This window comes from Ambystoma mexicanum, chromosome 3q (assembly GCF_040938575.1).
Source record: "Ambystoma mexicanum isolate Mex_15411 chromosome 3q, UKY_AmexF1_1, whole genome shotgun sequence".
Taxonomy (NCBI): domain Eukaryota; kingdom Metazoa; phylum Chordata; class Amphibia; order Caudata; family Ambystomatidae; genus Ambystoma; species Ambystoma mexicanum.
This window is the reverse complement of record NC_090926.1, coordinates 163579503-163603781: the sequence shown is the minus strand read 5'-3', so window position 1 is coordinate 163603781 and position 24279 is coordinate 163579503. Positions and strand designations below refer to the sequence as shown.

General features: G+C 41.6%; 1 protein-coding gene across 5 annotated transcripts in view; it reads right to left on the bottom strand.

Moving 5' to 3' along the window:
- Positions 1-377: 377 nt before the first annotated feature.
- The window catches only part of LOC138582269 (uncharacterized), a 239628-nt gene continuing 215726 nt past the window's right edge, over positions 378-24279 (bottom strand). For 4 of the 5 annotated variants that reach the window (XM_069653402.1, XM_069653400.1, XM_069653403.1 and 1 more), the window contains 3 exons: positions 22023-22191; positions 20691-21190; positions 378-1327 (listed from right to left, as the gene is read on the bottom strand). In XM_069653402.1, coding sequence (XP_069509503.1) covers positions 1151-1327; positions 20691-21190; positions 22023-22191 — 846 coding nt within the window. In that variant the 3' untranslated portion in view covers positions 378-1150. Of the gene's footprint in view, positions 1328-9451; positions 9523-20690; positions 21191-22022; positions 22192-24279 lie in introns of all 5 variants that reach the window. The other variant, XM_069653404.1, reaches the window with a different exon arrangement.

The following is a 24279-nucleotide window of genomic DNA, read 5'->3' as shown; positions in this document are numbered from 1 at the left end:
AATTTTTCTTTGTCTATATATAACATATTATGTGTTTAATTTTACTTTCTGTATGTTATAAGTGATTAAAGGGCCTGTAACGTGACATTTTTCTAACCAACCTGTTATGCGTTATTCTTTGCCTATCCGAGTCCAATAACTAATTTTGCAAGGGTCCGGAGAACGTAAGTACAAGATCTCCACAGGTGGCCAAGATAAAGCAAAACAGGTTCACATCTTTCTCTGTAGTTAAAGCTGTAAAGAATACAGTACAATATGACCTCGTAATTCTCGTTTAAGAGCAGCTTAGGTGGCGATCCTGCAAGGTGCCCAAATTGTGGTAAGCAGGGAAGACCACCCCTTATTTAGGCCATAGAAAGGCAGAGCAATCATACATGTTCCTTTCCATTGCACTGCCACACTTTATTAATTGCACCTCATAATGTTAAGTGATCAATTATATACTTATGGTTAATCGTTATTATAATCATGTACTAACAACAGAGTAGAAATCAGCGCCCGTCTTCCAACAGTCTACATCAGAAGGGAAAGGCTACGCTAAGATTTCATATTCATATTGGCAAGTTAAGAATCAATCCTCGCAAAACACCTGCAAAACTAGCTTCACATGCGCATGGAAGTTAAAAGCTTGTCTGCATCCTTCAGCAGAGGTGAGATGTTGGACTTGGCACTCGGAAGCGAGATGTTGGACTAGGACACTCGATGGTGGGATGTTGGACTTGGCATTCAGAAGCGAGATGTTGGACTTGGACAATCGCGGGTGAGATGTTGTGCTTGGTCATTCAGAGATGAGATGCTGGACTTGGTCACTCGAGGGTGAGATGTTAGACTTGGTCACTCAAGGGTGAGATGTTAGACTTGGACACTCGAGGGTGAGATGTTGGATTTGGTCACTCGGAGATGAGATGTTGGACTTGGTCACTCGAGGGTGAGAGGCTGGACTTGGTCACTTGGGGTGATGTGTTGAACTTGGTCACTCAGAGGTTAGAGGCTGGACTTGGTCACTCGGGGTGAGGTGTTGAACTTGGTCACTCAGAGGTTAGATGTTGGACTTGGTCACTCGAGAGTGAGATGCTGAACTTGGTCACTCGGGGTGAGGTGTTCGATTTGGGCACTGGGAGCCAACTCATTCTGTAGCATGAGGCGAGCATCATTCAATGTGTGCCGTGAGGTGCCGGAGGTATTCCCCTTTGGTTGCTGCTCCAGCTGGGAAAACAGCCTGACAGAAATCACAGGTTTGAGAGATAAGTCCCAATGAGTCTGAATTCAACCTTCCGCCATGAATCAGGGCGCAATCTTCCAAAATGCATTGCGGGCTCCAAGAAGTCTAGAAAACGTTTGAGATAAAAAAGCAGCATATCAATATTTTAGAGGAAACATTGTCATTACAATAAGAGTAAAATCATTCGAAACCCAAGATTCACATATACACACAGTAACACACACACACACACACACACACACACACACACACACACACACACACACACACAGGCCTTTGTATCAAAACACTGTGTGCACCATGATACTAGTAGTCTTGATTTCAAGACTATGCTGTATTCGTGAGCGACGGGCATATACTGTAGCCGACGAGGGAAAACAAATAATAAAAATGTATATTAAAATGAGGGAAACAGCTCACACTTGGTCAAGAGAAGAAATGGAAATAGAAATAAGAAATTAATAGTTTAATCACCAATAGTACCCGGCGGCGAGAATCCACAGGATTTGTTTCAGAGCCATGCCACAGTGTAATCCCGTGAAGGCACTTGAGAGCATCAAGTGCCGGGTACACTCTTTTTTTTCTTTTTTTTCTTCAGGTGACCATTGAAAGGGAGAGAGGACCGCACGTAGTCCCTTCTCTCTTTTCCAAGGTGGCCATTTTTTATGTTTATTTTCCTCCCATTCATTAGTACGGAGCAGGTATGCCCAAAATGGTGCCCTGTTGCTCCGTACTAATGTTCCTAGAACTAACCTGTACTGCTGCGACACCTTTTTAAATGGCAAAAGAAATGCTGCCTGAAAAGTTTTCGTCAGAACATTAGTATTCCTGGGCTGCAAACTACGGAAAACTAGTATCCCGAGACTGCAAACCCCGGAATACTAATGACAATAACCAACTCTCCGCTGGGCCATTACCGCGTTAAGGTAATGCCCCTGTAACTTCAGGCGGTTATTGCCATATTAATGAAGAAAGTAAACCAGCTAGAACTATCTCAGAGGCAAAGGAAGGCAGAACTGCCCTTTGAATTCTGTGTTTATCAGTGTAAACGAAAAAAAAAATTACCTATACAGACTAAATGAAGAAGCTATGAAGACATTTATATATAAGTGGGCCTCTCATTTACGGACCATTATGCATGTGTGGACAGCCAAGAACTAATAATAATTCAAGGTGTGAGCACCTAGAGTAACGCAACATGTTCAACGGAATCTGACATGAGTTTGTGTAGATATAAAACTAAGTATAATTTCAAGTAAAATTGTTTTTTTAGAACTGTGATAGTGTAAGGGCCTGGGCACTCGACCAGAGCCCTCTTTCTCCACCACTAAACAGAACATTGGGGTCATAAATGGTTGACAGTTAGGGGGGCTGGAAAGCTTCATAGTGGTTCACGGGAGCCCTTCCCTTTTATTGAGGGTTACAAGTCCAGACAACCTGAGGGCCTGGAGAGATCTTCTCAGGCTCAGTTAGACCTTTGGAGAACCCAGGCCCTGTGAATTCCAATCTTACTGGTGACACCGACACCGATTTCAATGGGAGCATTTTCCCTGCCCTTTGAGGGCCAAGACCAAGATATGCAAAGCAACAATCGGACATGAAGAGAAAAACCCTCTACATACCAGTCATATCACCTCCCTCATTCAGCGAGGAAACCCCATTGGCCATGCCCCCTCTCCCCTGCCCAAAATCATTCAGCAGCGGGGATATTAAGGATATTAATCTTAACGCACCTGGGCGACAATAAACGTAATTCATAGCGAACATGGCAGAGAGGTGATACCATCAATGTAGGTATGTAATGTATATAGCGCAAACCTTGCTGCCAAGCAACAGAGCTCAGTTGAAAAGGGACCACCCAGGGCACACAGTAGGATGCAGGAGTAATAGAGGAGAGTAGGGGTTGCTAGGAAAGCGGGGAACTCCAGAGGGGGAGAAAGGGTTGAGTGGAGTGATCAGTGATCAGCATGATGTCCTTTGAAGGGTTGGCTCTTCAGGGCCTTCCTAGAGTGCAGCACTGAGGGGGGCAGTGGTATCTGCTTTGGTAACTTGTTCCAGAGGCAGAATGCACAGCAGGAAGGAGTCCGGTTCCTGTTTTTCCCTCTTGCTGTTCTTGAGTATAGCCTGCCGGTTTTTGTTTTTGGTGGTGCACTGGCCTCTGGAGATGAGTTTCTGAGCCAGCTAGAATGGTGTTTTGGCTGTGACTGCTTTGTAGGTGATGCAGGCAGTCTTGAACATGATGCCTGCTTGAAGGGGTACAACAGTGGAGGGGCAAGAAGATGCATGTGATCAGATCTTCGTAGTCCTGTGATAAGACTTTTAGAGTGGCCAAGGTGACAATGGAAAACTCCCTACACTATCCCCTTATTTCCTGGCAAAGAAACAGCAAGCCAGGGAAAGAGGAAAGGAGGCGGTTCGCCAAACGAGCATTGGCAATGCCAATAGTTTTGGCGTTTCCTGCTGTTCTTTGCATTTTGCATTTATAGGCACCAGGGTTCAAGGAGGAGAGTGCAAAGTTTTAAAGGAGGATGCGATAAGGGGTGCAGGTGTGCAAAGGAGCTGGGGGAATCAGCGCTGTATACAAACCCCCAAATTATCAGAAGTAGTAGATATAAAGAAATGCAGGGGGTTATATGAGACGCTATGCTAAAACTGAAGGTTGACACCGGTTAGTGCCAGCTTCAAGGGCTCTTTGTGATGGCAGCTTGAAATGACCATGGCTTTGATCAGTCAGAGGCAGGACATGGTGCCCGCCACCAGACATTCAATATTGAAGCTCTGGGTCCGTGTTTACTGAAATGACGTCAGATTCTCTGTTTCCAGAAGAGCTGTATTGGCACACGCCATTTCTCGGTATGAAAGAGTGCACAAACTGAGTCCTTCTCCTCCCCCCTTATGTTTACAGCGAAGTGTACTTCCAGCTTCAAGCGCTCATGTTTCACCTGCCACTCTGAAATGAGATTCCAGAAATTACACTAACTGTCCCAGATTCAGGTTCATGTGCCAGCACGGGGAACTAAATGATCTAAACACCAACTGGCAAACACCTGTAATCTGTGTTGCGTTTTTAAATAAGAAAAAACGTTAATCACAGCAATGCTATTCCTGAGTCCTCCCATGTACTGTGAATAAAGATGTTAATTCAAAATGTAAAAATAATACTTGTGGTTTAAATAGGTTCATAAATATTAGATAAGAGTAGATTTAAAATTGTGTGACCGCAAAATAATGTGTGTTCCAATTAACCACTATGGCTCCTTCATTCCAATATTTTGTAGCCACCCTGCAAATTACTTGACCTTCTGCAACATGCCTATCTGTCAGTGCTTCTAAGCGCTTTGAAGTTCCAGCTCTGGGGCACAGGCAGCACAAGACCTAAATGGGCTAACACGAAATTCCCAAACTATACTTGATCACCAAAGGCCCTCGGCTCCCGTGCAAATTGGAAGTTTTCAAATGATCTGACATGTACTTAAAACGGTGAATGAGCCCAAGCGCCCCCGCCCACCCACCTGCAACACAACCGACGACCAAACATGGCCAATGGTAGTGCACCCTCCCCTGTATGTACATGATTCACAGAGGACAGGTAGTGTGAAACTCCAATGTTTGACTCGGTGCCTCTTCCTCAGGAAATGCCTGCTTTTCTCTTGCTTTTGCAATTAAGTGGTTGTATAGCTGACACCAGATCCAGCCACAAAGGGCCCTCATTTCAAACCTGGAAACCCATGCAACTCACCCATACCTCCATACCCTAGCTGACACTAAGGAAAGCCTTACTGCACACGCAGACATCTTTCTCCTCACCTCTGCAAGTCAGGGAGGCAAGAGTGCGGGTACTACATACTACAGACTGGAGAGCTTGAGAATAAAAACCATGCAAGCTGCCACTTGCTGCGTCACTAAACATGTTACATTCAAACCACAATGTACACAAAACAGAACGGAAAAATCACTGTGGCAGCTGAGAATAAACGTCAATGACACATCCCACATCTATGTTCAATGGGTCTGGTCTGTGCCTGACAAACATCCTGAACAGCATGCCATAGAGATAGGAAAGATAGACATCTTACAACGAAGCATTCATTGTGGCACAAATAAATCAAGGGCCACTTTATGTGCTATGGTGAAACATGTCTACACTGTACACAAGCTTGTAGGCACAAGGATTTTGTCAAGTGTCCGAGGACACCGAGATGGAATGTCTGGTGATGATCGTAACAGACACAACGACAGAAAAAAAACATGCTATAACTGCACAGCAGTTAACCTGCACATGAATAACACAGGCCGAAACGGCGCGCTACTCCCCTTTTGTGCAGCTCTGCCGGCTACTGCTATCAGGTTCCAGCAGTTCCCGACCGGCAGAGCTGCACAGCGAACACAAGCAGATGGATGTCTACATCTGCAATTCCCTGTTTCTGGTGAGTGGAGGCTCATGTTCAGTCCTCAATGCAATCTAGACTTAGGTAATCAACACTACATAGTGCTCTCTCTACATTTTAGTAAGCACCACTTTCCTTCTCTTTATTTTAGTAGCACACTCCTGCTTTGGTGCTCTTTCTGGGATACTGAGACTGACCTGATTCCAGCCAGTCAGGAACTGCCTAATCTCACATTAAGGTACCCAGCTCTCATAGAGCCTTTTATCCATATTGTTATGAACTGTGTTCATTACCAGTCTCGCTTTTTTAACTAAGATGACCAATACCAGGTGCTCTCAGGACATTTTCTAAGGAGGCTTCCCTCTGTGTGTGTTTTTTACAACACCTTGCAGTGCCCCAGTTTCAACTTATTGGATGGTGTATAAGACGGACCTGCCCTTCTAAGCACAGGCTCTCTACCCTCCACTCCCCTACAAAGCCAGCAAGGCAACCCCCTTTGTTGCTATCCCTGTCAAGGTCAGTGTTCTCATTTGGAAGTGTGTTCCTGCAACCAACTATGTTTATAGTCTGTGTCAATTATGTTTTGCAAACTTTTGTATACAGTCAGTTACACTATCTACAACTTATCTTTGTGTACTTTTCTGTCACCCATCTCACGGTCCCCTCTGCTTTTTGCAGGGGATCACCGCCTTGGCTCCAGATGAAGGCTTGTCCATGACATTTGCCGAAACGTCTAAGAACTCCAGTAGGACTTTGATCTGCTTTGGACTAGTTCTACCCTTTTATAAGGGCATTAGATTGACAATCTTGACGTCGACTCAATACAAGGTCACCCCAAAGCCTGGCTAGAATAGACCACCCTAAGGTCTTTATAGGAGGAGAGAAAAAATCCCCTGGAAAAACTATACTCCCGCATGGTGTCCCTAAAAATTAGAGACTGAATAATGCACACCTAAAGGACTCTAACCTATGGGGACACTCTGTTCCTTCATTCTTTCAACACTTTTATAGCCACAGCAATACCAAGCATGAAGTAATGCTAGGATGAATGTGGCTTGAACACCCATGTATCTAGGAAACTTTGCCTGACATGGGTAAATGATGTAATGTTTTTTTCTGTATGTTCCCGTTTGGACAGAATGTAACAACCTAAAGTTTCCAGTTTTGTCATATGTTTTGTAATAATATATATGCTAACTACTAGTAAAATGAACTACAACTTACTTTGAATGTTTGCACTACACTTCTTTGTCACAGCCTCACACTACCTGACAGTGAATAACACGCTGACAGGATGCGTTTTCTCTTGACTTAACTTTGCACCATGAATGAGTGTGCAACCGAATAATACTCCCACAAGCAGGACCCTTCTTTCGTGTATAGCCCATGAATAACACAGGATCAACTTATTAAGGAAATAATCACGAGACGATAAGTACTGGGCCCTACATTATCGGGTAATTGCCGGGTCACGATAGCACTATGAGTGAACTCTCTTTGTATTAACCTAAAACCTCCTCTTCGTTCCTTTCTACCTCCATTCCTGCTTTTCTCTCCAATAGGAAACCTTCTTAGAGCAACAGCTCTTCTGTAAATGTATATTTAAACGTGTATGAAGCTATGCAATGCTATGCTAAAGTGGAACAATAACTGGCACAGCAAGTTATAAATTGTGACTTAAGGATGCATGTGACCATTTGAAGAAATAATGCACTGTATGCTACTAAACCACCACCACCTGTGATTACGAACAGGGGTCTTGAGAGATACAATTGAAGGTTTTTAAAAGTCATTGTGACTTCTTGGCCTTGACAAAGCCCTTAATTGGGTGAAACATTAGCATGTGCCACCAGCAGGTTAATGTTGGCTTGACTAGGAACTCATCTTAATCATTTTGTAACTTAATAAAAAATAGTTTCTTTTTATTTTCGGACCAACAATCTCATTTGCCTTGGCGCAGTACCCAACAATACAAGTTTCTGATATTTGCTGTTTGTGCAATTGTTCAAAATACCCAACACTTCCAGGGTACAATTGAGCAATGGATCAGGCGTTCCAGCACAATATTACCTTGGTGGGTGTGGTTTAGGCTATGGGTCTTGCCAGCTTGCGTTTAAGGTAATTTCAAATGTTTGTTAACACTTCAGAGTTGGTTGGCTGTGTAATACATAGGAACATTTTGAGATGTGTGGGTGTAGTGGGAATTGCTGTCGTTTGAAGAACTTTTTCACAGTAAAAGTCCTACCTTTTATTTAAAATATAATTAATGTAAAGATTACATATAATTATCACAGTTATACTTTGTGTGACACGCTTTGCAGTTTGATCTCCTGGTTGTACTGAGCGTACAGCAGAATGTCATCAAAGACACATGAAAAACCCAGCAGGGATGCCATTTGTCTGCTTTGCACAGAGCAGATTCTGTAAAGATGGCTGAATGGATATCTTTACGGCTCACCTTTACAGCAGTGAAACAGCTTGTACCTTTATAGACTGCTTTTGTTCTCATCCTTCTATGGCTTTGGGTATCCTTTCACAGGTTCCTTGATCCACGTGCGCATTCAGATCTACTCTTCACCATTTTAACTTCTCTATGATCTATTTCATGCCTGCACCTTTTGGGCGGCCACAGACCTCTGAAATGTGGGGCTATAGAGAGGGAAATGAGTGCTTGCTTCTGAACATCATTTTAGTGCCAATGCAGAACTCTGTGCTTGATTTAAGCATATTCATGCATTTAATATTGTAAAATGATGCATCGTTTTGTAACCTTTACTTTCCTGGATGGAAACCCCGTATTTTTGCTGCAGTTTAAAAAATGCATGTCTTGTATTTGAATATAAAAGAGATTGCTTAATGCAGTGTATGTGTGTATTGATTAGAAAGAACTCCAAAAATAATGTGCAGTGGCACCAATAAAACCAATTAGGTATTGTCTGTTTTGCATATCAAAGAGATTTTTGTGAAGATAAGAATGACCAAAGAGCTTTTTATCCGGCATATATGTCTGTGGGAGTTGCATGACTGAATCACTAAATACCTAAAGCACAGTGAGTTTGGTACGTATTTTCTTTTTTTGAAATGTAAATAAAGTCATCCAAACAATAATGGTTTTGCAAATATCAAGCATATATACAAGTTTGGCTATCAAGGCCTTTAGCTGTCAGAGTCGAAGGACTGTAGCTGCCCCAGATTACTCACAGTGTTGTTGATCAGCCAGACTCGACACAAACAAATTTGACTTTATATTAAAAAAATGACAACCAATAAATTGAAAATAAACTGCGATAAAACGCAGCTTCTCTGGCAATCAGTCGGCCTTGTTGTAAATATGTCTATGGGCGAACATGGGTGGTAACGGCACGACAGCCTGAATCTAGGCAAACAAGAGTGAAACGAAGGCTTCTATGAGGGCTGTTACGGGCCATGTGCCTCCCGGAGAAGGGGGTGATAGCCATTTGCACTCCAGGGTTCATCCGGGGTGCAAATGGTTTAATTTTCTTTCTTACTGGAGATGGACTGTGTAAGTATTGTGTGAGCCCAATTTTCCATAAAAAGAAAATGGCCACGACATAGGAAAAAGAGACTTAGTCCCTTTTCCATTTTTATGGGGGCTGCCAAGGGTGGGAGGAGTGCGTGTACCAGGGCACAAAGTCCCAGTCTAGCATGTAAGGGAGGTTGAGATGAGGTTTGGATAAGGATATGTTTTCATTTTGGGGGGTGGGAAAATGGGGAGGCAACAAGGAGAGGCTCCCTGTTGTCTCCCACAATCAAGATGGCGCCACCTGGAGAAGGGCCTTGGGTGGCTGGAAACAGCAGGCAGTGCACAGTGTGTTCTCACCCGTTGTTCCAGCCTCCATATTGGCTGAGCACCTTTCCACTGTGTGAATAACAGACTGACTCTGTTGGAACCTACAGATGAAAAGAAAAATGAGATAGTGTGTGAGTACAAAGGTTTCATATAAGATCAAGAACTGCATTATGAATACACGGAAAATCATAAATAGTGGTAAATCTGGATTTGCAGAACCTATTTTTGCTTTCAGAAATTGTATCAGTGTATGAGATAGAATCATAAACCATGATTTGGAAAAGAAAGGAATAAGAACCCTGACACATACAAACGTATGGGGATTCCCTGATGTAAAAGACAACTACCCATGTGGCCACTGTATTATGTGCAGAGAGACCATTACAACTAATGAGGCTGATTTATGTCTGAGGAAACAAAAGGTACGTTATGGTGTAGACCAACTAAGATGGAAGTGTACATGATTATATGTCCATGTGGGTCCAGGTACACGGAAAACACAGACAGTTCTGTGAAGACGAGGATGAAAGAACACAGAAACTGTATTATAAAATAACTACAACACTGATGGTAAAACATTGCATGGAGAACGAACACAAACCTGGATAATTCTGATGGGTGGTTTTACAACAAGTACCAGTTAATGGTGTAGTGAAAAATAGAACACTTAATGGAAGTGGAACAAAAGAAGATCTTCAGACCAAATAGTGATAGGGTAGTATTGAATGAAACCGTGAAACTGGAGAATGTAATCTTAGGTGCAAGGTGATACATACTGTACTACATTGACTATTTACAACTGGTTAAAAGAGAGATTACAATCAGACAAATTTCAGACACAAGTTCAGGTAATTGTCCAAACCTTTATCAACAAAACATTATGATACACTTGTGTAAGTATTAATGCCTTCAGAATTGTGATTGATTTGATTTTGGAATTTGTATAGCGCATACCCATGAGGGGACCAGGCACGAATGCATCTAGGGGCAGAGATGTTCTTACATAGTTTGTTGCAGTGTCACAGGGGTTCGAGCTGACAGTAATGAGCTGCACTAGGGAAACAGAAATGTTTTACATTTTTTCTAAAGATTGTTCAGGATTCAAGAAGTCGAAGATTCAGCAGGAGATCATTCCTCATTCAGGAACCAAGGACGGAAAACCACCGCTCACCCCATGTGGTCGTTCTGACCCTAGGGATTTGCAAAAGACGCTGATCTAAGGAGCACAATTATCTCTGGGGCGGTATAGCTGGATTTTAACACCCAGATTGGCTGGTGCCATCTCATGGATGCACTTAAACACTGGATAGAGTACTTTAAAAAGGATCCTCTGAGAAACTTGAAGCCAGTGTATCTGCCTTCTGAATTGGAAGATTACGGCACTTCTGTTCAATGAAAAAATCAGCCTAATGGGGGCCCTCCTGCATGGCATGCTCTAGAGGGTGGAGGACCCTCGTGGCCCCCTGTTGGACCGATGGCTGTGAGATCCAGTGCCTGACCTGGGCATATGTAAATCTTTAGGTTTCCGTCAGCTGGAAGCGAGTTTTTCATTCTTCGAAGCGGAGTGGGGCGCCATTGTCATAGAGCTGTGAGAGGATCCGAAGGCCACCTTTGGACCATCCGCTAAAATTTGCTGTGTCCATTCTGGGTGAGAAGTCTGGCTTCCAGAGGATCAGGGAGAGGGTGCATAGGCCGGTAGAAATGCATTTGATAGTTAAATTTGTTAGTAAACGGTAGAGGTAGAAGACCCTCGGACAAAACCATGTTTTTCTTTCTTAAAAAAATTCATGTGACAGACTGTATAATGATAACAAAGGTTTTTTGTAGAGTATAAATTTGATACATGGACTCAGCTTGAACTAAATTTGTAAGGGAGTTAAAGAATTACGACATATATAATTACTATTTATAAATGTACTATAATATGATCACTGAGTCCTTTAACATTTATTTGTCAACATCAGTATACTTTAATATGACTGTCACTTGAGTTATCTGTGAGTTTTGTGAGTCATCTCCCGTCATTATTAACATTGGAAGCAGGCTCGGTTTGACTGTACATCCATGTCAAGACATAAGTGCAAATGAACGGGCAAGTACATTTACACTAAGATCTATAATTCCTGAAATGAGAACTGTATGAGGGGTTGCTATTTAACCAAGCAATCGCTGTAATATAAGTGTTTAGTTATTTAACTACAAATCCCAGTATCTGTGTAGTTTAACCCATTTCACTAGTGTGTAGTCTTGCGACACATAAGAATCATCGCCTTTCAAGTAGAACACCAACAATTGGCAGGTTGTCTTCTAAAACCCCAGGGAAAGAAAAGTATGTATACAAACAGCTAACATATATTTCTTTATCACAGCATAATTTCCATCCCAGCATAATATTTTCAGTTTGCCAAATACAAGGTATCAAACCTTGGATTTTGTTTGACTAAAAAGAAATATATATATGCGTCCTGCCTCTGTTTGTTTTGCTGTTTCCCCAGCCTTTTGTTTTGCACATTTTGTGCTGTTTCCATTAAATGAATTTCCTAACTACCTCTTGTGAGCTGCGCTTCCTTCTTTCCCTTTTGGATTGATTGATTTTATTGGGTCCACGGAGAGTGCGGTTCTTCCTCCTCTCTCCTCCTTACTCTTCTATATATATATATATATATATATATATATATATATATATATAAAATGTACTATATATATATATTATGATGTTGAGGTTTGAGGTACAACGGGCAATTCAAAACAGTGAAGAACAAATAATGGACATATTTAAATATGAAGAGGATGGGTCATTTTAAAAAGAATAAAGATGGAGCTGTAAATAATTATTTGAGGAAAAAAAGTCCATAGCATTTATATCATAGTCTCCTGTCCATTTTTGATCTTTTTTAGGATCTGAGGATCACCCTTAAAAATACTCTCCAATGATGGATACTTCTACATACAAACGAGACCTTGATCCTTTGAGGTATCATGACATTTTGGTCTCAAACCAAGATTAATATACTATATATACATTTTAGAAACTGATGTAGTACTCTGTTACTCCCCACAGCTTTCATGATACTTACAACTTCTGAATAAATATCTGTAAATTGGAAGATGTGTAAAAAGATCAGGCTTTAAGATTAGAGCTCCAGTTAGAACCACTATGCGTGATATACAAGAACCCTGAAGAATGTCAAGGCATTTTAAGCGAAGAAAGGACAGAAACATGTGCATGCTGGGTTTATTCACAGACCATATACATGACTATCTGTAGGACTAATTAAATAATGAAATTAGGATTATTATATCAGTTTTTTTACATAGTTTGAAAAGATAATTCTTTGGTTTGGATTCACATTGTACAAACCATGGCACATTGATGCATGTTTTTTGGTGTTTTCAAAGACACCTGGCACTTTTTGACTTTCTGGCTTTACTTAGAGACAGTATGAATTACTATCTGTATGACTGATCAAGCATTGAGATTGAGTGTATTACATATTTTATTACAGTTTTGGAGTATGTATTAATGTTGTACAGATATTCTGAATGGTTTATCATGATATGTGGATCTATGGTGTATGGATCTTGGTGCATTTTTTCATGCTGTATAGGCATTCCTAAGGCACTCAAGATTTATGGTACTTTTTGGATGTTTTATTGATAATGTAACATACATATACATATAGATATAAATAGATGGATAGATAAATAGATATAGATATACATGCATATATATTAAAGACGGATGTTTGTGATATAGTACTAAACTGATTGAATACATTGAATATATGTATTCACACATTTGGCATTAACAACACAAATGATATAGTAGGTAATATCAGAATAATTGTTTGCCATTGAATTGTTAATGGTACTTTTAATTAGGACTTCTAACGTGCCACTGACAGAATCAACTGCGCAAAACATTGTAAGACTGCTCTTAATCAAAACACAAATTAGTCAAACAGCCAAAACTTGATTGCTTTATGGGATTGAAGAAAGTTGTCCATGTCACACATGTCTTGTGGAAGAGAATTCCATGATCTTGGGGTGCTATGTAAAACCTTGGTCGCCTCTTTAGATAAACTTTGATACAGGAGTCACTAAAAGAATATTATTTTTAGAACATTATGTTTGCAGTGTTCTATACCGGTGGATTTTGCTTTGAAGATAAGAAGGGCCAGACCATGAAGATATTTACATACTAGGCAAAGAATCTAGAAATTAAAGCGGATTTGTAAAGGCAGCCAGTGAAGAGATCGACAAAACAAGGATATTGACTCGCAATGAGGGAATCAGACAATTAAATGGACTGCCAGAGTCTGTACTAATTGCATTTGCTGAATCTTGTAGGCAGAGATGCCTACTCATAATAAATTACAATAGTTGATTTTTGAATTCATAAGAGAAAGACCACACTGGAGAAATACATTCTAGAAATAAAAGAAGATGCTCTTCATAGCAACCACAATTTATAGGCGTATTTTACCAATTGTTTAATTTGCTCTTCCAAAATAAGATCTTACTGCCAATAAAAACCAAGGATTTTTACTTTGCTTGCATAGCTCATAGGGATATCCAGTAAAATTGGAGGCGGGTAGAGTTTGTCTGGCTTCTCAAAATTTGGCTTAGGGCCAAAAGGATGACCTCAGACTTATTTGGAATAAGCTGCAGTGCATTGTCTAACGTCCTGCTTTCCACTTCCTCCAAGCAATTTATCAAGACATACATTCCTGAGTTCTAATCATTGAGTTTACTACATACTTGCCTATAATCTGCATACACATGATAGCCAATATTCTATTTTTCAAAGGTGTCATTAAGTGGTCTCACATCTAGATATACAACATAAGTTGGGACATAAGAACCTTGGGGAACTCTGCAAGATAGAGATTTTTTGGAGGACAGATATGGTCCAAGATCGACCAGTTGGGTCTTGGCTGTTAAAAAAAGATTGAAACCACTTGGAAGCGTATCTAGTAATGTGACCATGGTTTCCGAGATGGAGAATAGGAATATTATACTCCGCTGTGTCGAACGCAGCAGGCAAGTCCAAGATTACCAACATAGTATAACCACCATCATCTGGTTGTTCTAGAATATTATCCCAGAGTGTAACTAAAGCCATCTATGTGCCATGTCTGGGGTGAAAACCTGACTCAAGAGGAATAAGCAGAACATTGGATTCAACAAATTATTGCAACTAAACTGACAACGTTTCTTCCAGATTCTTTGCATACCAAGCCAAGTCAGCCCCCGGTTGATAGTTGTTTAAAATGAAAGGGTGCAAAGAAGGTATTTTATTTGGCGAGGGTGAAATAATTGCTGCTTCATTTGAGATGGAACCAGAGCTTCCGACAAAGATTTATTGGTGAGTAGAGTGATGGATTTTGCTATACAATCTGAGAAACATCTTGTTGTAAGAGCTGGCAAAGGATCCTTGGAACAAACCGTTGGTTTTAGTTTTTTACAATACCTTAATTTTTTCTAGAGTAATAGACCGAAATTCAAATAAATGATTAGCCTGGCATTCGGGTAAGTCAGATAACTGACTATGACAAGAGTGTTGAACCTTCTGATTGCTCTTAACTGCTTTTTGTGATAGGATATCTGTTTGAATATCAGAGATCTTGGAAAATAAATAACTATTTAAGCAGTACAATGCTTTTCCGAAATAGTAATTGTCTCCCACAGGGCTCAATATAGATTTCAAAGTTTGAAATAATTTTCTCAGAGCATTGTCTGCCTTTAAAATCCATTCATGTAGCTAGCTTTTCATTTTCTCAATAATGGCCAATGTATAATTCTTGAGTCCAGATTTAAGTAAGATCAATCGGTCCTCAGAAAGCCATTTCTTCAACCTCCTTTCTGCTTTTAATAAGGAATATTTCATATCCATTAGTGCATCAGGGAACCAGGCAGAAGAGTTCTTATTATATCCATCAATCGGTTGCACATGGGCCATTGTATCATATATATATTATTGATAGAATCAAATCGTTTGTTGGTATAATCCTGGCAAGGGAGAGTAGGACCAGTGCCCATGTCAGGTGAATGGTATGTGTTGGGCTATACAGAGCACACAATTAGTGGTGTGCCAGAGGACATATTAGGTGTATAGGATCAAATTAATTACATCACAGATTTTCTTCAAGCAAAGTGAAGTAATTCATAATCAATAGGGGATTTATAAGTACTAAATCCATTAATTTCTAAACCTGTGTCATGATATTTCTTTTGCCTACACCTAAACTAATCTGGTCCCTATCGTCCCGCTGTGACATTTGAACAAATGACAGAGAACATACATTAATGGCGCCTTTTCAGAACCCGGGAAAGGTGTCAACATCATAATCCAGCAGAGTAGCCTGCCTCACCCCAATTCTTAGCAATTGCCAGATTTCCCGTTTACTATTTCCACCTTGAGTGATCTTCAAAAAGGAAGTGCATTTCAGAGGATGTTGGTCAGGTAAGGGCAGCATTTTAGTATTGCATGTCACTGCACGACAAATTGCCAGTCCATGACTACACATACCATTACTGGTATGTACAAGGTCGATGGGGGAATCCCACCGTGAATTCATCATGGCCCCACTGCCTTGATTCAAACCCTGGATAAAGCAGCAGGGAGTAACCATGAGTGGGCCTAAATCAACAGCATACTTTGAGTCACCTTCCTGCAGGCACAGCAGCACCTTTCTACCAAGAGGCACTTTGAGGAATACAGATCAGATCACACTTCTCATATCATCAGCTCCTCAGCTCAACAACTGCTCTCTAAGAAGCTCCTTTCATAGTTTCAGTATCACTCTTAAACCCAAGTTATGGATCTAGACCAATATCGAGTGAGGGGGGCCGGTGGTGTGTGGGTAGTAGGGGTCATTCATTTTTATCCTGTGTGATATAGGTTTGAGGTTTAAGAGATATTGGGGTAGACTTCTGGGAACTATGGATAGACATTCTGCCTGACAAGCACTTTTCATTACCTGACAGGCAAAATCACAAGGAGGTCCACTAATCACTGCACCTGAATAAGTTAGAGTGCAGGTAGAGACAGCTCTCACCCTGGAAACAGCAGGCAGTACACAGTGTGTTCTCACCCGCTGTTCTAAGGAAGGTTAAATGGGTGCCTCAGATATTTATTCCTAGAGAGAGAGAGAGAGAGAGAGGGAGAGAGAGAGAGAGAGAGAGAGAGAGACAGAGAGACAGAGAGGGAGACAGAGAGAGAGAGAGAGAGAGAGAGAGAGAGAGAGAGAGAGAGAGAGAGAACTTGATTTACTGGAGCCAGTGGTAGGATTGTGAGGAGAAGGCAAGATTTTTGGATTATTATGCTGTTTGTTTTTTCTTTGCAATGACTTCTAATGCTTTGTTATGTCTTTCAAACTTTGTCAAGGGGTGGCTCATCCACAATTGACGAGTGGGGCCAACCCGTCCGAACTCTTGCCCTTCATAGTGGAGCCATGCCAACCTAGTGGAAACACTGAGCACTCCTTCAGCTTGCAGCTCAGGTGAGGGAGTGGTACAGGGCTGGCTTGAACTGTCAAAGGCAGTTTAGTTCCCCAGTGCGCATGTCCAATGGACCAGGAAAGGTCGGGGGAGTTTTGCTTACCCAGTCTTGCAAGGCCCATTGGGGATGCAGGCTGGGGAACTGAACACCTGAATGTGTGAGGGGGTGCTCCTGCACTGCCCCACATTTCCAAACTGATTGAGGAGGTGCATCAGAAAGGCTTCAGCTCCTGCACGCATGTGCAGGAACCAGGAAGCACTCTTTGCTTCCTGGTTCCTGCTTGTCCTGCACGGGAGCCAGAGGTGTTTCTAGGAGGAGGTGGAGGGGAACAGTGTGCAGACCATGGCTGCATGCAATATTTTTTTTTTATTAATCATGATAATGTAATGTGTTTGTATGAATGAGTGTATGATGATGGGTGCACATGTGAATGAGTGAGTTAATAAGCAAGTGAATGTTGTGCGAATCAACTTTTGAGTGCATGCGTTTTTGCTGGGCAGGGGAACTGATTTTGGTGGGTTGGGGAGGTCAGATTGACAGGGTGGGCACCACAACAACTGCATTTTATCATAGACGCCATTTTGTGGAGCCAGTGTAGCCATTTCGTACTATGGGGAATTTCTTTATGAGCATCTATGATAAAGCAAGCATGTTAAGTGTTAGTAGGTGGCTAGACTGGCATTTTGGGGCATCCAGTCTACCGATTTTTTGCTGAGGCATGATGTTTATTTTGGGCATATACGATAAATCAAGCATGATAATTATTTGTATGTGGCTAGACTTTGTGCAGTCAGTCCAGCTATTTCTTATTGTGTGGCATGACATTAATATACAGGGCATCAAGGGTAAAGCAAACATGATAAGTGTTATTATGTGTCTAGAATGCCCTACATTGTGCAGCCAGTTTGGACATCTTATTTTATTGTGGCATGGCATTTTTACAGGCAAGGCCAACAGGAGTACGTTCATACATAGGGATACTGCCATATATTGGCAGAGCTAGCTTGAGCATGTCTGATAGTATCATTAATGGCAGTATGACCAAAGCAAACATGAGTCTGCAGATATTGGTGCAGCCAGCAGGGAAATGCATGGGAAACTGCCAGTGTTAAAATGTTTTTATACTGGCATAAATTGTGGACAAAGGCATCTTGGAAATGTATTGGGAAATGCTTGTGTGCACTGTTCGTGACTTGCAGCTATTGCAGATTTGGATTGGAGTTTCCATACAAAATCAATTGCAAACTGTATGGCCTTTTACCCAATTTTTCACAGAAAATGTGCTGTATAATGCACCTTTTTAACCCATTATTCAAAAATGTTCTCGGGGGTGGTTACTCAGTCGCTCTGGCCCTCCAATTAAGCAATTCACCAGCTGCCACTGATCTTGTCATGCCTTTTCAATGCTTGTTATGATTTGCTATATGTGGCTTCAAGATTGTCTATGGCTCTTGCCAATCTGACCCTGGAGGTATCCAGTGGCTGCTCCCCACAAAAGCACACTCAAATGCTGTGTTTCAACACAGAATAGTAACAGAGACAGTAACTGAAAATGTCAACAAGCAAATTACATACAATAGCACATGATAATGCATTCTAGCACAACAGGCACGCAAGGGTTCAATTCGGGACACAAATGCCTCTACGTTTTTAACACAGAACATCATCATCAGAAAGAAACACATTGATAGCCTGATATGCCTGGCGGCTGGCAGCAGCAGCTGCAGCAAAAGGATGCTTGAATAATTTTTCATCTTTGGGCAATGTGGGAAGGGTGAGCTATCTGCCACACCCCTATGCCGATACCTGCATCTCCATTTGAATAACTGTATGATTGACATGGGTTTACATAGTCAGACAACATCCCCATAGCTTGGCTTCCATGATAAACACAGAGCAACAGGACAGGTGCAATGCCCGGTGCCATGCAACATTCACCTGATAGGAAATTGGGATCCTGCAGCCTCACCTGGCACTGATTTCAATTCCAAGATGCCATCCATCGAGGAACACAGTTGCTGCAGCCTGAAACTAGACTTTACCAATAAAACACAAGTTATGGAAAGAAGCCTGTCAAGAGAATTCTACCAAAAAGCAATTTGCAATGCAGTTGTTGCAGCCATGCTCTTGAGTCACCCACACAGAAATGGAAGATGGGATGAGTTCAGTGACATTCACACAATGAGGAGTGCACCGAAGTTCGGGTTCGCGTAAGTATTTGGATTAATCCAGGCTGAAAAATACATATTTGGCTCTGGCCAAATATTTCTGGCTATTTGCCTCCAGCCGAATAATTTGGGCCTCATCAGGGGTTGGGTTGTATCCCGGCGCTAATTGGGCCAGGATCCCGCCCAAGGCTATTAGCGTCACCGCAACTCGGCCCAGTACAATTTGCGCCAGATCCAGAGTTGCGGTAGGGGGCTAAATCCCCATTCCCATTGGGTCAGTTGGACCCAATGGGGGTTTCTTGGTGCTATTAGCGCTGGCGTAATTAGCGCTGTGCTTATAGAACCGAAAACTGGCAGAAAGGGGAACATTCTACCTCCAGAAAAAAGCTGGAGGTAAAACTCCCACTTTGTGTCCAATTCGAGATTGGGCGGAGTCGCCGGAGCGGTAAATGAGGTGGTAATAACTTTACTGCAGCATTTTACCGCTTACCCCAACTCAAGATGAGGCCCTTTGTCTTCTGATGTTGATGCAATGTAACAACTTAGAGCGCAGTGCAGACTGCAAAATGGAATGGAATTGTACATTGTTTCAAAGCATTCCTGTTTAAATATAAGACTAATCTGCGTTTGTATGTGTATTGAAGATGAGTGGTGGGGATGAGTAGGAGGTGAGCAAGTTTTCTTCCTGTGGGAAATGCCTATAGATAAACTTTAACTGAGGTATGGTTTGGTAGCATGTGCTGTAGCTTTGGATTATGATGAACTCTTACTGTAGTGTGATCTCATGGTAAAGGGCATTGGTCTACTTGGAGAAGGTGTGACTTATAATGGAGCAGGCATGGTCTACGTAATTGAGGTATGGTAACTCTTTCTATGGTGTGATCTTGTGAGATAAGGCATGTCTCGTTAGAGGATGTGTTACTTATAATGTTGCGGGTGTGGTCTTGGGACGTCAGATAGGGTTTGGTAGGATGTGTTGTGGGTTAGGATTATAGTGAACTCTTACTGTAGTGTGATCTTGTGGGATAAGGCATGGTCTAGTTGGAGGATGAGTGACCTCAAATGGAGCAAGTGTGGTCTTTGTAATTGAGGTATGGTTTTGTAGGATGTGTTGTAGGTTAGGATTATGGTCAACTCTTTCCATAGTGTGATCTTGTGGAATAAGGCATGGTCTAGTTGGAGAAGGTGTGACTTATAATGGAGCAGGCTTGGTCTACGTAATTGAGGTATGGTTTTGTAGGATGTGTTGTGGGTTTGGATTATGGTCAACTCTTTCTATGGTGTGATCTTGTGTGATAAGGCATGGTCTAGTTGGAGGAGGTGTACCTTATAATGTTGCAGGTGTGGTCTTGAGAAGTCAGGTAGGGCTTGGTAGGATGTGTTGTGGGCTCGAACTGCGGTGCTTGTTATGAAGGGATCTTGTGTAATAAGTCATGGTGTAGGGAGAAGAGATGTGAATGGATATTTAGTAGATGTTATCTAATATTGGGGATACGTGCTAATGAGCAGAGGTTGAGGACTTATGGAATAATAGAATAGTTTGCTTGAAGTGGCTTTACAAGCTATGTAAATACATTAAATCAATACTCATCCATACCTGGGTGGGTCCTCGTGTTCCTATACCAAATGTATGTTTTGTATGTAGATCATCTCGCCCCGAAAGGACCTCTGGCTGTATACATTGGGGCACGCAATAAAGGTCAGAAAAGCTATTAAATGCAGCAGGATCACTGAGCTCAAGAAAGTTTGTTGTAGCAGGGACATCTTTGTCCTGGTTGGAACCTGCGCCAGGACTCGTGGATCGTTCTGGCAGCAGACCGAGGTTGACGTCATGACACGGGCGCGGCAACGATACATCCTGATGGTAAAGGCTTTGGGCAGAATTGTCCTCTTTCTTTTCGAGTGTCAGAAAGTGGTATTTTTCCAATCGCTGAGGGACTGAGGAGTCCTCATGCTTGTTTTCCCCTCCAGGGAACCTCGGCTGTGGTGAGAGAGTGTCACTTGAGAGGTCTTGCCGCTGTGATGCAGAGGCGCGGTCTTGACTCTGTTCATGGTCACCCGTATCCGTGCACTGGATTGGCTTGTAAATGGTCATCTCTAGAAAATCCAAAATAGACAGGTTTGACAATTCTGATGGTGATATGATGGACTGTGGATTATTACATCATTTATAAATTAACACTTTAAGAATGCGCTACCACAGCTCTAGCTTTAAACGATTAAACTCGACTTTTCACAAGCAAGACCACCCAACATGATGCAAGTAAGAGAGGTGAGTTCACTATACAGGCACAGAGTTCTAAGCTCAGCTCCTAGCTTGAATGCTTAAATATACTTGATGAAGTTCTTCTGTTACATGCATGTGAAAAGGGCAGTGAGGTTTCTCTGGATTGTTTTTACTCCCCTTTGATTTCATCCAGTGGCCTCTTTCTACTACCTTGTCACTCTTAGGAGTGTTGAGTTCAGAGAGGCCCACCCTACAGTGCCCTTGCTAGGTACGGCCTCCACAATGGGGCCAGTCTGAGGTAGCCTCTCCACTTGGTGGTAAATCGATTATCCCTTCATCAAAGTTCTCTGGATACCTAGACAGCAGCTTTGGCAATGCTTCAGTAAAAGGCAGCCAAAGAGAATAGAATGAAACAGGGAGCGATAAATGTTGGTGGGGGGGGGCATTCAGAAGTGCAACGCGGAATGAAAAGGTCACCTGATCAATGAATGGTCAGTGGTGTAGGCACATTTCAACAGACCCATATGGGGTAGCTGCGGCGTGTCCTCACCGCTACCCCCAAACACTGCTAAAGGTGCACAAGTGATCCGCACCTGCTGATTGGATGAGACACCACTGTTGGCGCATAATGTCCAGGAGTGATTCGCTAGCCGTTTGGGACTTCTATGCATAGTATGTCGGGCTGACCCATGTTCCTCTTACCGGGGCTTGATGACGTCCTGGCCGTGAATTTCTGGAGTAGTTCTGCCTGCCTCGCACATACAGCTTGCAAGTGCCTGAATTCCTGATACAACTGCGCAAAGGACTCCTCCATTTCCCGTGCTGCCGAAAGTGAACCAAACCTATGATTAGCGCATGCAGCCATAGGCATCTGGAAAGAAAGAGATACAGACACCTTACTCTTCTGTTTCTGGTGAGAAACCTTCCAAAAGGAAAAAGATTCTTCAAATGCTTAAAACAGAATCCATAGAAAGGGCCGTGAACCCTTAATATATATATTTTTTTATTTGCATTTGGCTTTAGAAAGAACACCTTTACAAAAAGTACAAAAGTTTACAAGTCCAATTACAATTTCACATAATAATCTAAAAAAATTGTCCTGAAAGAAAATATTAAATATTTTTTTCAATTTATTACAATTTAAAATTGAATTAAATCCAAAGTTCACAACTATACATTGTCATTCAATAGTCATCAATCCACAAACTTTTGACAGAAAGCACACTATTGCTAGTTCAAAAGAGACAGACCTTCCATGTAGCATATTCCACCATATTATCTCTGGAAACACTCTCTCTGAATCACTCACAAATTTACCAAAATATTCTACGCAATTTGTCGTCAATGAGTCAATGCCTGATAGTTTCCTTTACAGTTGCACTCTGACAGAAGCGACAAGGAACATGAACACCCCCTGATTGATCTCGAATCTGCAACATTTCCCCTGTTAACAGTACATCAAATCTGAATCGCATAACCAGAATCATCCACTTCCGGTCCGGAAATTTTGGAAATTTTATAAGATATGGTTCCAAGGTACCCAGAATCTTCCAAAAACCAAATGTCTGTACAGCTGCAAGCTTTTTACACTCAAATTAGTTTCCCCCCAATCAAAGTATTGCAATCTTGGTTTGACTTTCATTAGATTTGTGATCAAAAGATCTATATCTACACCAATCTTATCCAGTGAAAGTCAACAACATTCATACATTGATAATAGGAAGTGGGAATTGGTGTTCCCTGCTCTCAGTTTTGTTCCTAAAACCACATATAGATTGTTACCTGTTCCTAACATCAATTTTCTTAAAAGTGCTATTTTTTTCCACTCAATAATACTAGTCAATGACTAAAGACCAACTCGTATCTGAGGGCCGAGAGCGGAACGCATTTTGGTAGACAGTATATTAGACTTCTCCATATTTTCGCTTCCATACTACTGAAGCCATGCTGAATACAAGACGGAGACAATTCAAGACCATAACTCAATTTAGGAATGGCTTTGAGTTTATAAAAACGAAGCAACGGCTGCAGTGAATATCTACAATACTTTTTGTTAACTCTTGCCATTTGTGATTTAAGCAAGACTGTTCTTTCCTCCAATACATTCATATAGGCACGTTTAGTAAATTTAGTAAAGACTGGGTAACATAGATACTTAAATAGGTTTCTGGTTGACAACTTATAATCATTTAATTACCAATTGAATGACAAGGTTTTCTTTTTGGATCCCAATATTAGTATCATAGACTTCTTTTCATTTATAATTAAGCCATTTAGCTCGATGTAATTTTTAAAAGCATTTATCAATCGCTGTAGACCAATTTGAGTTTTGTCACTTAGTACAAAATTGTCTGCATAGGCACACCAGTTTAGTTTCACCCCCTCTATTTGCGGGGAGATAAATGATACAGGGTCTAATACTTTCCCAACATCAGATACAACAAGATTAAATAGGATTGGGCCAAAAATACATCCTTCTTGGAAGCTGTTCTTTGTTGGGATTGTGACTGACAGTTTACCTTCACCATTCAGGCGTACCTGAATCAGTGAGCCCTCATGGAGGTTAATTATGATTGACAAAATGGACCAAGGCATTCCAAGTGCAAGCAATTTTGACCATAAATTGACGCGATCTACCCGGTCAAATGCTTGCGAAAGATCTATAGTAGCTACGTAAATTGGTGAGGCATTTTTTTCCAAGCATTTTCTTGTAACAATGAAAACATCAGACCTCCCAATTCTGTACCCATGTGTTTGCTAAATCCGAATTGCTTATTTGAAAAAATAGAGTGTTGCTCTGTCCATTCCTCCACTAGATTCAGGACCAAACCCGGAAAAATCTTGGAATCGCCATCCATAATCGCTATAGGGCGATAGTTTTTAGGATTACTTCTCTCGCCATTCTTGTACCCCGGGATTACATAAAATGTTCTCCATGAGCTAGGAATTTGTTTTGTAA